The 14,864-nt window shown below is 43.1% G+C and overlaps 1 protein-coding gene across 1 annotated transcript in view; it reads right to left on the bottom strand.

Moving 5' to 3' along the window:
- Nucleotides 1-10,145, bottom strand: part of TNFAIP8L3 (TNF alpha induced protein 8 like 3) — a 44,322-nt gene extending 34,177 nt beyond the window's left edge. The window contains exon 1 of the mRNA XM_068143819.1: nucleotides 9,909-10,145. Within this exon, the coding sequence (XP_067999920.1) occupies nucleotides 9,909-9,960 (52 nt within the window). The 5' untranslated portion in view covers nucleotides 9,961-10,145. The remainder of the gene's footprint in view (nucleotides 1-9,908) is intronic.
- Between the last annotated feature and the right edge of the window lie 4,719 nt (nucleotides 10,146-14,864).

Genomic DNA, 14,864 nt, shown 5'->3' with positions numbered 1-14,864 from the left:
GGCTCTTCGTAACTATACTTTAACCACCCAGCACAACTTTGTCTTGAAAGGAATGACACCAACTAGTTAAAAAGAACCATAGTTCAGTCTGGAAATCAGTTTCAAAACTATGGGAGATATCCTGGTCTAGAGGACAGATACTAGCTGTTAATAATTAAGTACTGGGACTGTTCTAAGCTCTCAGGCATCTGACTTAACCCAGATTTTGAAGTTAAAGAATGGATTTATGGAGAACATTGGTATTAATTTTCCTTAAGATGATTTATTTTTGGCTTTCCATCACTTCTGTATAATTTCTGTAAAGGGAAGCACTTTGTGGAGACATGCCAGCAGTGACAGTTTTAGATGAGTTTACTGGTCTGGTTGGAGTTTTTTGGGTTGGTGATTTTTCTATTTTTAATTTTTTTTGGGGGTGCATGTGGGTTTTTTGGGGGTTTCTTGTTGTGGCTTGGTGTTTTGGGTTCTTTTGGGTGAGGGAGGTAGGCATGCAGGCAAGAGTAAAATCCCAGGCATATCATACTCAAAGGTACACAGTGTTACGCTGTTCTTTCTTATGCCATTCCTTCTTATGAATACTGGTACTTTTAAGAACTGATCTGGATATATTCTTTTAGAAACCAACACAGCTAAGAAAGAAGCCACAGAGACAGAGCTGTGGTCAGGATAGGTTTGTAATAAGCTGATTTCTCATAGAGATGAGGTTTAATCACTTAACAAAAAATTCCTCTTTTAGTTATACAGATCCTGGTATATTTAAAGGGCGCCAGTTAGTATGAGTTGGTAAGAATGGGGCATACTGGCACTCTGCAAAGTCTGTGGAGGTGGTCTTTACATATACTTAGGCTTGATTTTTTCACCCCATTCCTAAATCTCTAATCCAAGTCAATCTTTTTCCTCATTGCCTCTTTATTGCCTTCTAAGATATCCCCTAGCTGTGCATCGTAATAACTGTACTGATAATTCTTGCATGTACTCCTAAACATTTCTCCTGAAATAATGTCTCAAAATAGTGAGGCACTATAACTTGTTTTGAAGTGAATATGAAGGTCACTTTTGATATCTTTAACTTCCCTCTGACTTCTGGGAGTGAAGGGGAAATGATGTGCAGATACACAAAGTTAAAAATACATGCAAATAAACAAACTGCAGACATTCACCTGGCATAACACTATAGGGCCCAGAGGTTTTATTGAAAAAATAATCTGAAGGATGGTTAATTGTAATATAAACAAAACAAAACAAATAATCCAACAACACAAGCACCACAAAAAAACCCCAAACCCTACCCCCCAAACAAAAACAACTCAAAACTCCCTCACTTTGAAAAGTCCCATAAACTTGTATTTGTTTGATGTGCATCTGTCAGTGACTTGACCACAAAAACTATGTGCTCTACAAGTAAGCAGAAAGCTACTTGAAAGGAAACAGGAACACAGTAATAGTGTTAAAATAGTTCCTCAATGAGAAGGAAAGAAAATCTAGTTTTTCCTGTAAAAAACCAACAAGCTGTTTGGAGAAATAGTTAAAGGCAGAAATGAGAAACCCTTTGATTGTAGTAGTGTTTTGAAGGTGTTCAGGAGGAGACTTGATGGGGTGCTTGGTGCCATGCGTTAGCTGTTTGGGTGGGTTGGGTTGGTTGATGGGTTGGACACGATGATCTTGAAGGTCTCTTCCAACCTGGTTTGGTTTATTCTAATAAAGGTTTATTTTATTCTAATAGTGAGGCATTCTGCTAATTTTTATTATTCATGTTTCAGAAGATTGCCTTTCATATTAAACTAGTACCAATAAGAAGAGCAAAGAGAATGTCATCATGGTGAAGTTTGTTTCATACCATAGATGGAAACAATCTTCCTTCTCTGTATTTCCTCTTACACCAACAGATGTTAGCCAAAACCTACATCTGTACAGACTGGCTACTCTTTTCCTCTTCAGGATGGCAGAACTAACTGATAAAGCTTGACTTAAGATCTCTACCAAGCAGGAACCATTGGAAAGGACAGCAAAGTAACTTCTGCTCTTTCTCAGCCTTTTTCATTAGATGGCTGCCTTTAAAGAGTAGAAAAATCTTTGGCTACCAGCCAATGGCTTTGCTTAGTTTAGCTTCTCAAGATGATGCTTGAGCCTTGGGTATGAAGTCTTAATTATTGCAACAAGTTAGTCTCATCTTTCCACGCATCTCCTTCAGCTAGACTTGTGAGCCGGTAAAATACCCTCCCATAATCTATAATCTAATTGGCAGACATTTCTACAAACAGCAAGTATACTCTTAATTGGAGAAGGCTCCAAACCCAGATCTTAGCTGCCCTGACAAAGTTCCACAAGCAGTCCAACAGCTCAGACAGCCTTGAGCAACACACTAGACATCACAGTAATAGCAAAGAACCTTTGCACCCTTCTCTGACCACAGGGTCCATGTCTGTAAATAAACTGGGACAGAACCTGTTGTGCATGCCTCATACTGCCATCTGGATGCAAGATGAATTATTTCCCACACTCCAAATGTTGTTTAATTCACAGTGGCCACTGTTATCCTCTGCCTCATGCCAGGACATTTTGTGGGATGCTATCAGGCAAGGGATGAAACAGTGCCAGGAAGTATATTAATATATAAACAGTTTAGAGGATTGGGTATCACTGCTTGGGCCCACAGCCAGGTCCTGCTTAGTTTACTAGCAAAGGCAGTAAATGCTCTTAGAAAGTTAGAGTGTTCCTCTGCTTCCTGGGACCTGGGAGGACCTGCCACGCCAAGGCTGATGCTGTGGATAAAATGCCAGACACCAAAGGCTTCTCAGGTAGGCTGGGTCTTCAGAAGGAACTCTTTCCCATCTATCTGGCCTGCTGTTTTCTTTTGTACCTAGAGTTTATAGGTATCATAGCTTTATTCTTCCATTACCAACAAAGCCTGGTGGTTTACTGTTCCTACCATGACTTTTTAATCTCTGGTGTAGATGAGAAGAAAGGAAGAAGTATTTCTTTCTTCAAATGGGGATAAAAATCATTCACATAACTGTAAAATCAACCTCCCTGCCTGACAAACAGCTTATCTGAGACCTGGCAAAGTTGTGACGGGCTTCTGCATGCCGTTTGCATATCTGGGTGGCACTAGCACATCCTGTCCTGTAAGTGAGTAGGTATGATCAAGAGTATCAAATATTATTCTCTAAATAAGACAACATCCTTGATGTGTCTCCTATCCCTACCCAGGAGTCAGATTCTGCTTCACCTAGGATGACAAATCCTGGTTTTATACATCATATGCTCAAGAATAGAAAAAAACTATCAAAGCTACAGGAAGGAATGTTACCTCATATGCTATTGGCTATTGCTGCTTAGCAGTCTCATCCATAGATGCTGCTTTTGCATAAGCAGGTGAGCTTGGGCTTCAATCCAGCACCTCATGAAGTTCCTATTTCTACTTCATCTTAAAAACAGAAGCCTGAACAAACTGACCTGTTCAACTAAGCTCTCTCTTCTGCTTCTCCAAGTTGTCTGTTCAACTTGACAAAAGTGAGACTACTTATGGTATTGTCACAGCATGGTTAGATTTTTTGCCTTTTGAAGTTTTTGTCTGTTTGTTTGTTTATTTGTTTTCCAGTTGGATGAGTCTCCCAGTCTGGCAGTCACTGTGCTAAAGAAGGGGCTGTATGTAAATCAACAGTCCAGGTGTTTCCTGGAGGGAAGAGTAATGAGATAAAAACAAAAATGTCTCCCAGCCAGGCTCTTGGCTCATGAGCTGGCCCTAGCTGCTGCTCATAAAAGCAGTTGCTGCCTGCTCATTCTGAAGCCTCTCTTGCCCATGCTGTCTTGGCAAAGAAACTTGGACACATGCTTGCCTCAGTTTGCAATGTGATCTAAAAAGCCCTGTAAGAGTCTGGAGTGTGGATTCCCATGACATGCTGGTTCATGTCTGTCATCTGTCCATCATTCTTCAACTAGCTTTTTTATTCCTTAGTTTTCCAGCAGAAGGGAAGGCAGAACCCTTTATTAGACAGATGCTAGAAAGCACTTCATGAAAGCATCATCCAGTAGTGTCTGCATCTTCCACTCAAAAGAGTTTTTTGGTTGTGGTTCTGTTTGCTGTTTGTTGGTGAGTTTTTAAAATGTTATTTTCTTTTCATTTTGCCCCTAGCTTCCACACTTACCACCTGCTGTTATCTACCATTCTGGTGGCTTGTCTAAAGTCCAGTAAACATGATTACGTATGTGACTTGGAATTTTCTGTGCAGAATCAAAACAGGCTCTGTTAAATCAAACCCCTCCTTGTTCACACAAATGGGTATTCCCTGGGCCAAAATGTACCTTTTGTCATGTGATAGACATTTTTCAAATGACCACTGTGATGCTGCAAAGAGAGTTAGAAAATGTTTGCTTGCACATTATATCATAAAAGTGTGCTACTGATGCCTCAAATAAGTGCTTGCAATACATTAGACCCTGAGAATGGGTGACCCCATCTGTTCCCCCCCCGCCTCAATGCCGAAGTGAGGGAAAACTAACACTTCCTAATTCACTATATATTTACAAGAATGTATTAGCACTTGAATGGCATTTCAATTCTGTAAAACAGTGATTAAAATATGTGTAACAGGCTTAAAAGATTAATATCATGAAAGCACAGGCAGTTCACAGAGCATGATAAAGAATCTGCAGAACAGGTTATTTGCTAAGCAGTGCGAATCAAACAGTATTACAGCTCCAGAAGAATTCTTGACTGTTAGGGCTGTTTTATAATGTTTAAACCTGTTGCTGTTTTTATTAGGTTTGTATTTATTGCCCAGGCTAGAGTTCAGATAATTTATGAAGTATTTGTAAATGCATTAATATTTTTCTGCCAGGAGCTGCACAGTAAGATCTTGGCCCTATTGAGCACAGTAATAAGCTTCCCACTGCCTTTATAGGCACAAGCCTGGTGATAAGGTTGCCTTCATTTTGTTATCCCTGGCATCATACAAAGTTGTAGACTCCACAGTGTTAATGTTTAAAAAAAATAAATAAAAAAATATCAAATCCTGTCACCAGTTCAGAACTCTACTTGGAGTGCAAGCTGCTCTCTTTCCCAGGCCAAATGTCTTTTTATTTCAGTGGGAGGAAAGCCAAAGAAGAGACCAGCAACAGTTTACTCTCCAGGATAGGTTAAATTTCATAAAAATAATCTTTATTTCTCCCAAAAGATCATACAAGCAATGTAGCTTCTAGATGTGAATTAGTGTAACATAATATTTCCATTAATACAGACATGAAAATATATGTTCTGACTTAGTAGCTTGCAGAAAGCCTTAAATCAATATCACATAAAAGCTATAAGGCCAAATTCCTTCCTATTTCAACTGGGGAGCCTAGGTCAAGGCACAGCGAATGAAGGTCTGCTGCCTTCTTTCTCTACAGGCAGAATCTCCAGATTCACTGCGAAATCATTGCTGTTGGTGATGACCTGGATTTTTGTGAAATGTTCCTCTGAAAGATGACAGAGAGGATCATACTTCTATGTGGTAGGCTGCCTATGAAAGAGCTGTGAAAAAATATTGCATTGCTCTACTGAAGAGCTTTTTAAAAACTCAACCTCCCAATAGGTGGACATTACAAAAAATGAGAATCAAGTTCTATTTTGAGAAGTTCTGAGAAGAGATAATCTTAAAAGCTTATCTACAGGACAAGAAGGGGAAGGTGACTAGTCACATGGACAGTGAAACTCTACAAATTTCTTTGAGGCTAATGCTAGCAAGCATGTAACTTTTTTTCTTTTGCATCACAATATTAATTTTCCTCAGAACCATGAAGACCTTGTTCAGTGCTCTTTACCGGGGTCTGTCACATGGAAAGAAAATACCAACCAACCAACCAAATAAATCCAACCAAAAGAAATTTCTGATTATACAGGCAACTCAAATGCAAGTCAGTAATGTATGGGTGTGAGAAGACTTGTGGAAGTGAAGGCCACAGTTCTGGATATTCCTTTGTGCAGAAGTGCGGTGCTTTTTGTTGTTTCTTTTAAAGTATAGCTAACATCTTGCACTACTCACATATAAAGAGGTTTTTTGTTAGCATTGGAGAATTATAAAGATGTTATTGTGACAACACATCCAGAATAAATACAGCAAAAAAACTTTCTCCTTGGAGACTCAGTTTTAAGTGAGATATTAAAGGAAATGAGGCTGCTGGGATCTCAGAGTAAGGGTCCAGCTGGTTTTTGGAAGCCAAGTGTGTGTGGCAGATGGAGGCATATATGGTAGCCTCTTGTCCTGTGCACACTCCTGTGAGTTCCAGGAATGGCAGGGGTGCTGTTCCATTGGGACAGAGAAAAAGTCTGAGTAAGTTTTGCATGAGTGGTACAAACTCTGAAACAGATGATGTTTTTAAACATCTGTATTCTATTAGCATCATGGAGCCCTAGTGATAAACTGTATCACACTGGGCTTGAGCAATTGGACAACCGAAGGAGCATAAGACAGCTACAAGGAGTTTTAACTGCATAAACTGAAGTCATTTCTTTGCAAACTTGGAAGTGTGAAGACAGTTAACAATGAGAGTAAGCCGAACATTAGAGGTGGTGTTATTTTTTCAGTACACAATCCCAGATGTTCTAAAATCACAACCAAACCATTGCCATTCATCCAAAACACTTCTTCAAGGCACTCTGCTTGCCCAATAAACTGCAGGGAGAATGCTCCTGGTCACTGAGATCTGTGGAGTGTGGCACCTCTCTGAACAAGATGGTGACTGAATCCCACACTATAACCTCTCAGCTTCTGTGCCTGCAGCAGTGACTGACAGCATGACTGCTGAACACCCACATACAGAGAGATACTGCACTGTACATATGGCAGAGTACAGAAAAGAAGACCAAACAAAATCTAGCAAAAAACTGTATTCAGAAGAGGATGGGGAACCCACCAAGTTTTCCCTCTATTCTGTTTTTATTCTACTGCACAGGCATCTGCCATGTATAGTCAAAAATAACAGATTTTTCTTCTCTTAGATAGTACAAAGAAAGAATAGAAAAGAGCAGACTGATGAACATCAACTCTTGGCAGCTAGCAAGTGATGGCATAAAAAGCACTTATGGCAATCTCTAAGCATAGCTATTTTTAATTTATTTAAAAGAAAAATCCTGTTCAGAACAGGAATAAGCTGCTGGCAAGAGCTATGTTACATTGATTTGTCTATAAATGTAATGTTCATAACTTGCACTTTGTGCACTGCTTTGAATATTTGGATGAAATGGTATAGCTGTTGGTGGTCTTTGTTGGTAAGTTCAGCCTAATGGAGCTTCATGAATATAAAGAGCTCTGTGACCTGTTGCTAGTCTTATTTCATTCTCTAGATCTCCAGTAAGAAAGCACAAACCAAGATACCAACAGAAAATAACCCTAATATTTAAAACCTAATCGGATTTAAGAGTATGCTATAGAATTCTGTTCTGCTGAGACAGTAGACAAGAAAACACCTATTTATGTTATGACTTCCTATCATTGTTGATCACTGTTTTATTAACAGGACAGTTAAAATATTTCACCCAATATCTGGCTTGACTTTTTTGTTTGTTTGGAGTTGGGGTTTTTTTGTTTGTTTGTTTTGTTTGTTTTTTAATCTCTTGCAGTTAAAATATTGTTTGGTGTGGAAATGTGCCAGCTGAAATAAAGGACATGTATAAACTGGTCAGATCATGGAGAACTGGGACTGCTTAGTCTTGAGAAAAGAAGGCTGAGAGGGGATCTAATCAATGTCTATAAATATGTGAGGGGTGGGTGTCATGATGAAGGTGATAGTCTCTTTTTGGTGGTGCCAAGTGACAGGACAAGGAACAACTGGTGCAAGCTAGAACACAGGAGGTTCCACCTCAACATAAGGAGATACTTCTTTATGGTGAGGGCGACAGAGCACTGGAACAGGCTGCCCAGAGACATTGTATAGTCTCCTTCTCAAACCCACCTGGATGTGCTCCTGTGTGGCCTGGCCTAGGTGATCCTGCGGTGGCAGTGGTGTTGGACTCAATCTCTAGAGGTCCCTTCCAATTCCTAACAAAATTTAATTTCAATTATTTTTCTCAAAGATCTTGTAACATAACCTGGTAACTTTGGATTCGTGATGATTCCTAGGTCAATTTCAGACATCATTCCAGTTGTGCTTACTTATGTCTGATGCCAGTTAAATGGCTTCAGAGAAGGTGCTGACACTTCACCATGAGAAGCTGGAGGTCAGAAAGGTTCATTCTGCACCTGGTGTCAGTGCTCACCTGGCACCTATCACATGCTAGCCATGCGTGCCATACCACTGCAGTCTGCTCTGCTGAAGCAGAAGCATTGGAGATGAGGGGATGTGCATGGGGATGGGGTTGGCCTTCAGCTGGCTCTCTGCAGACCCATACTGGATGCAAGCTGTACTGGTAGAGCAAACCTATTTCTGTGTATGTTGGGTTTCATACAAGCTTAGAGTCCCCATTTACTGGACATGCAGGATGCCTCTGTAAGCCTCTGCTTACAGCACTTTGACAGGGGGTTGTTTTGTGCAGAGGACAGGAATGTGGAGATTTGGAAATGGCAGGAGAGGGTTTTATTTATTCCTTCTGTTTCATCTAAGAACTATGTGGGCAGCAGCAGCTAGTCATCAGCAGCTCTATAGTTTTTGGTGACAAATTAGGACTTGAAAACAAAAGCCCAGCAGCTTGAGGGCTCTGTGAGCTGGTCTCTGCGGAAGACGTGAGGCTGCACATCAACAACTGGGTTCAGTTCTGAGTCCCTCACTACAAGAAGCACACAGAGGTGCTGAAATGTGGAGTGTGTCCAAAGAAGGGCAATGAAGCTGGTGAGGAGTCCACTAGAGCACAAGTCTCATGAGGAGCACCTGAGGGCACTGGGGTTGTTTAGCCTGAAGGAGCCTCAGGGAAGACCTTATCAATTTCCACAACTAGCTAAAAGGAAGTTTCAGTGAGATGGGGTTTGGACTGTTCCCCCAAGTAACAAGTGATAGAACAAGAGGAAATAGCTTCAAGTTGCAGCAGGAGAGTTTCAGGCTAGATATTAGGGTTGTCAAGCCTTATAACAGGCTGCCCAGAGAAGTGGTGGTGTCACCATTTCTGGAGAGATTTACAAGCCCTGTAGATGTGGTACTGAGAGTATGGTTTAGTGGTGGCCTGGCAATGCTGGGTTAACGGTTGGACTCTTTCAGCCGAAACAGTCCAATGATTTTATGACATGGGCGACGCCTGTAGTCCTGCAGTGATAGCAGAATCGCCCTAACCGAACCCAAAAAACTTCGCTGCCTCTGGCTATGAAGCACAATGCATCAGACCCATGCCAGCACTGAATTTAACCGGCGCTCGCGTCATGGTCGACTGTGACTCTTCAGGGCAGCTCTCTCCGCTGGCAGGAGGCAGAGAGGAGCCCGGACCCGGGCCGCACCCCTCCCGCGCACCGCGGGGTGCCTCTGCCCGAGAAGCCGTTGGAGGAGCCGCTCGCCGCTCGCTTCGCCGGCGACCGCGGGGCCGCCCGGGGGGCGCGTCACCGCAGGACTCGCGCTGGAGCGGTCGGGCTCGCCCTGGGGCGGGTGGCAGCGGCTCGCTCAGGGGCGGTTGGGCTCGCGCTGGGGCAGTTGGCAGCGGTTCCCTCAGGGGTGACTGGGCTCGCGCTGGGGCAGTTGGCAGCGGCTCGCTCAGGGGCGGTTGGGCTCGCGCTGGGGCAGTTGGCAGCGGCTCGCTCAGGGGCGGTTGGGCTCGCGCTGGGGCAGTTGGCAGCGGCTCGCTCAGGGGCGGTTGGCGGGGACACGCTCAGCAGCTGCGCTTCGCCTACGCAGCCCCTCTGCCGGAGGCAGCGAGGGGCAGACCCCTTCCTCCTCGCCATCGCTCCCCCGGCCCACCGCTGGCGGGGCTGGCCGGCACCGGTCCGTCAGGCAGCAGCCCTTCCTCTTACCTGCGGGTGAGACCAGCTCGCCTTCGCTGAGCTCCCCGGAGTCCGAGTCCATGCTGCAGGTACCGGCGGGGGAGAGGGACCGAGGGGCAGCGCAGGGAGGGCGGCGTGAGGATCGCAGCCGCTGACAGGAGAAGTGCCCGAAGCCGGGGAGCGGGAACCGGGAGAGAGCGGCGAGTAGCCCCTGCTGCCTCCTCCTCTGCTCCCTGCCTTAGCACTAGGTCCGCGCCACCACATGCAGCCACCTCGCTTAGTGCCATTGGCTGCAAAGGAGGAGCGGAGACGGGCGGGCTCCGGCGAGGGGAGGAGGCAGCGGGGGCGCGGCAGAGAAACAGCTTCTCACCCGAGCCTGTCACACAAGTTCGTTTCTCAGGGGGCTGAATCTCCCCAGCCTCCGGGGTTCGGCCGCACCCTCCGGCTGTATGCCGCTGTGGTGGCCGGGGTGACATCGGGGACTTGAGGCCGGACAGCTGCGGCCTCTCCGCTTCGCGGAGGGCAGAAACCACTCCTGGGAGAGAACTTGGCAGCGCCAGAAGGACCGAAATGATAGTCTTGTACACTGGCTGCCACTGTGGGTCCCGTTTGTCTTTTCATCTCTGTTTTTCTTGCGGGCATCTCCCCTGACTTTGGACAGTCACCATGGCTCTGTTCTAGCTCCCTCTCCTTAATTACCGATTTCCTTGAAAGTTAGTCATTAGAATACTGGAAGTGTCGGTTCTTGTTGGAGCTTAATGTCCAGAAGAATATTGGAGGGAATATTCCTGCCGCCCGATTGCACGGTATTGACAGGCTTAGGGGGGCAGTGCAATATTTGGTAAATGAAGGGTGTGCTAAAAGATTGTTTTGAATGGTTGAGCCTGAAAACTTTATATTTTGAATTCTGCAGGCTTTGAGAATAGAATAGAATAGAATAGAATAGAATAGAATAGAATAGAATAGAATAGAATAGAATAGAATAGAATAGAATAGAATAGAAAGAATAGAGTAGACCAGGTTGGAAGAGACCCTCAAGATCATCGCGTCCAACCTGTCAACCAATCCAACCCACCTAATCAACTAACGCATGGCACCAAGCACCCCATCAAGTCTCCTCCTGAACACCTCCAATGATGGTGATTCCACCACTTCCCCGGGCAGCCCATTCCAATGGGCAATCACTCTCTCTGTATAGAACTTCTTCCTAACATGTGGAATAGACTAGACTAGACTAGACTAGACTAGACTAGAATAGAATTAACCAGGTTGGAAAAGACCTTCGAGATCATCAAGTCCAACCTATCACTCAATACCATCTAATCAACTAAATCATGGCACCAAGTGCTTCATCCAATTTCTTCTTAAACACTTTCAGTGATGGTGACTCCACCGTCTCCCTGGGCAGCCCATTCCAATGACCAATCACTCTTTCTGTGAAGAATTTCTTCCTAACACCCAGCCTAAACCTCCCCTGGCATAGCTTGAGACTGTCCTGTTCTGTTGGTGGTTGCCTGGGAGAAAAGACTAGCCCCCACCTGGCTACAATCTCCTTCAGGTAGTTGTAGACAGCAATGAGGTCTCCCCTGAGCCTCCTCCAGGCTAAGCAACCCCGGTTCCCTCAGCCTCCTCACAGGACTTGTGCTCCAAACCCCCCACCAGCTTTGTTGCCCTTCTCTGGACATAGTCCCAAGCCATCCATTAATTAAAATTTTTGAGTCCACTTGTTCAGCCCTGAGATTAGGTAGTTTGTTCTTTCCCTTTGCTTTTACTCCTTTCTGCTTTTTCTTGCTGTTACAGGACGAAAATTGCTTGAACTCTAGCACCAAAATCCAAGGAATGTAGCAGAAAGAGTACTTTTCCAATGGGGAAACAAGTAGTATCCTAAACCAAACCTTGTAGATCTAACTGATCCATAGATATGTCACATCCAAAAAGCTGGCCAGTGCCTCAAACATTTACTTACAGATTATTGAAGCCTGCAGCAGAGGTTTATGCCTGCAGTTGTAGATCACGGATATCTTTTTTGACGCTGTAACTCTCTCCCCCAAACTCATGCAGATCCTTGTTGCTGGAGAAAGCAATGCCGGGACATTGCTTTGACGCTGTATATGTGAACTTATTAAATGTCATCACACTATGTCCAACATTCTTGACAAATGTAAAGACCTTTTCTGTATAGTGTGACATTTAAAAGAGGGGGGAAGGAAAGGGGTGTGTGTGTGTGTTGTGTTGTGGGTTTTTTTTCTGTGCAACAGAAAAATTCCAAGATTAAGTCACAAAAAATAATACCACTCCAAGAACAGAATCTGAGATCTGGAAAGTGTTTAGTTCCTCTCTGTCTCCCTTTTTTTCTTTGTTTTGTTTTGTTTTGTTTGCTGTTTACCAGCATAAATACAGTTTAATAGGAAGAGTAAGTTTGTATTTGAGAACAATTAATTTATTTTTATGAACTGTCCTTAATTGGTTGAAACGGATCATAAATGCTGACTTTCTAATAGCAATGACTCTAGCTAGGTAAGGAAAAAACAGAGACATGTGGCTGTGTGTACAGTGGAACTCCTGTTGCCCCCTCAGTGGCAAAGGGGGATGCCTGGTGCAGTGTATTCTGGGCTGTGGAATGACTTCACACAATGCACTCCCAAGGTATTCTAGGCACTGACCTTACCCTGTTTTCTGTGTGGGCTTTTTTGCTGAGTGACTAACCTATGCTATAATTGCAATTAAATTCTGTACAATCACGTTTCTCTGCCACTGATCACAGTTCCGTTGGTATAAGAACAGATTATTTTCCTCTGAAAGACAGAAGTCTTGGCATGGAAATATTGAAGTGAACCCCAAATCTCACTTACTTTAACCCTTGCATAAGAACACTCATATTATTATGGAAATGGTATAATTTAATCAATGTTATATTTTATCAGTCTTGTGATATATACATTTGTCAGTTTGTTACTGTGCTATTATGACTTTCTATTCCACAGTAAGTGCTGTTTCAAGATGACTTTCCATCGTTGCTGCTAACTGTGAAGCAGTTATTAAAGTTTTCAGCTGTAACAGAATGAACATATTGTTTCATTTCAAAACATATGGTTAGAATTCAGGTTTCTTCCTTCATAATATTCTCTGCCCAGTGGAGTCCAGAGCTTGGTTTAACATGTGACCTGGAAAATTCCATGTGCTCTGAACTTCATAGTTTCCACTCACTGTAATATTGGTACAGAGGAAAGCACACAAGGTTTTTTAGCAGCACTATATGTACTAGCTTGATGCATGTTAAATGAAACTCCATGCAGTTGGCATTTCACTACTTAATTTTTGCATTTAGTGCAAATAGTGCCATTGCATATTCATTGTTATAAGCTGAAGCTCTGTGTCTGTAACAATTTCCCCTATTACAATGGTAGACCTAAAGATTGTTAAGGTATTTAGATACTGGAATGTCTTGCCAAGGCTCAGTTTATACATTGGCCTGCAAATCACAGTATCACAGTACCACTAAGGTTGGAAGAGACCTCAAAGATCATCGAGTCCAACCTGTCACCACAGACCTCATGACTAGACCATGGCACCAAGTGCCACGTCCAATCCCCGCTTGAACCCCTCCAGGGATGGTGACTCCACCACCTCCCTGGGCAGTCCATTCCAATGGCAAACGACTCTCTCAGTGAAGAACTTTCTCCTCACCTTGAGCCTAAAGTTCCCCTGGCGCAGCTTGAGACTGTCCCCCCTTGTTCTGGTGCTGGTTGCTAGAGAGAAGAGACCAACTCTTTCCTGGCTACAATCACCTTTCAGTTTTTTGTAGAGAGCAGTGAGGTCACCCCTGAGCCTCCTCTTCTCCAGAGTTCTCTTAAGAGTTTGACTTACCAGGGATATTGGTAGCAGTGGATTGAAACTGTCCCATGTGTTTCGTCTATTTCTAGTTACATGATGCTGTCTCTAGTGGCTACATTGCTGTATGGGTCCTCCACATTTCAGCTGCATCTGATCTTCATTACACATGGAACTTATCTGAAACCCTTTTCTGCCTACTCATTGTATTGGAGTGCTGGAGATCTGTCTGTGAGAGCTTTTGGGATTCAGGCTTTTTGGCTGTTCTGTCTGTGAATCATGCTTGCATGTTCACATAAATACAATTTCATTGTATCCTCAATACTTAAGTAACCCAGTTACCATAGCATCTATATCTATTATATTTATCTTTATAGGACTATTACAAAATAAGGATAATAATATTTCTCTTTCAGAGAGAGAGAAATGAGGTACTGGGAAGCTGTGATTCCAAGTCAAATGTGGAGCACAGACTTTCACCTGTATCTCTTGAGTCATATCTGAACTGCTAGGTTATCCATTTCTGCTAAATAAAAGGTTGGCAAAATGCTTCTATACTTTGCTACACAGGGTTTCCTCCTTCAATCAGAGCTCTAAAACCTATCACAGGAAGTGCACTCTCTTTTCACTCTTAAATCTAACAGAGCTTGCTCTGCACTACTGTTTTTGTTTGACTTATCTATTCCAGATTGTAAAGACACATGGATAGAATTGCATCTTCTTTTTGGCTTTTAATGTAAAAATGTAGGACTTTTTTCTCCTCACAAATAATTCCTTCATGTTATTTAAATAATGTCTACCCTAGGATGTACTGTTTCTAGTGTTGTTGCCTAATATTTTTCATCATAGTTTATGGCATTCTGTCTTTCATATCCAAGTGTCATTGTTACTGAATGTATTAAACAGAGAAGCATCACCCACAGGCTGATACACTCATGAAATGTACTGTAGCAGGTTTTGTTTTTCTTCATGAAGTATATGCACATATACTGATGCAACAAAGAAATGGAGGGAATGTAGAAATCTTTCTGCACCATTACTGTCAGATCACGAACAACCGCTGTCTTGTGGGGTGATAATTTGTCCTGTGCTTTAAAAGGATGCCTGTCTTGCAAGTTATGTAATTTGCTGTTGGTTGGCAAACTCTTGCATTCA

This window comes from Melanerpes formicivorus, unplaced genomic scaffold (assembly GCF_026170545.1).
Source record: "Melanerpes formicivorus ecotype bairdi unplaced genomic scaffold, bMelFor1.0.p_v2 SCAF_10, whole genome shotgun sequence".
Taxonomy (NCBI): Eukaryota; Metazoa; Chordata; class Aves; order Piciformes; family Picidae; genus Melanerpes; species Melanerpes formicivorus.
This window is presented reverse-complemented; position numbering and strand designations above follow the sequence as displayed.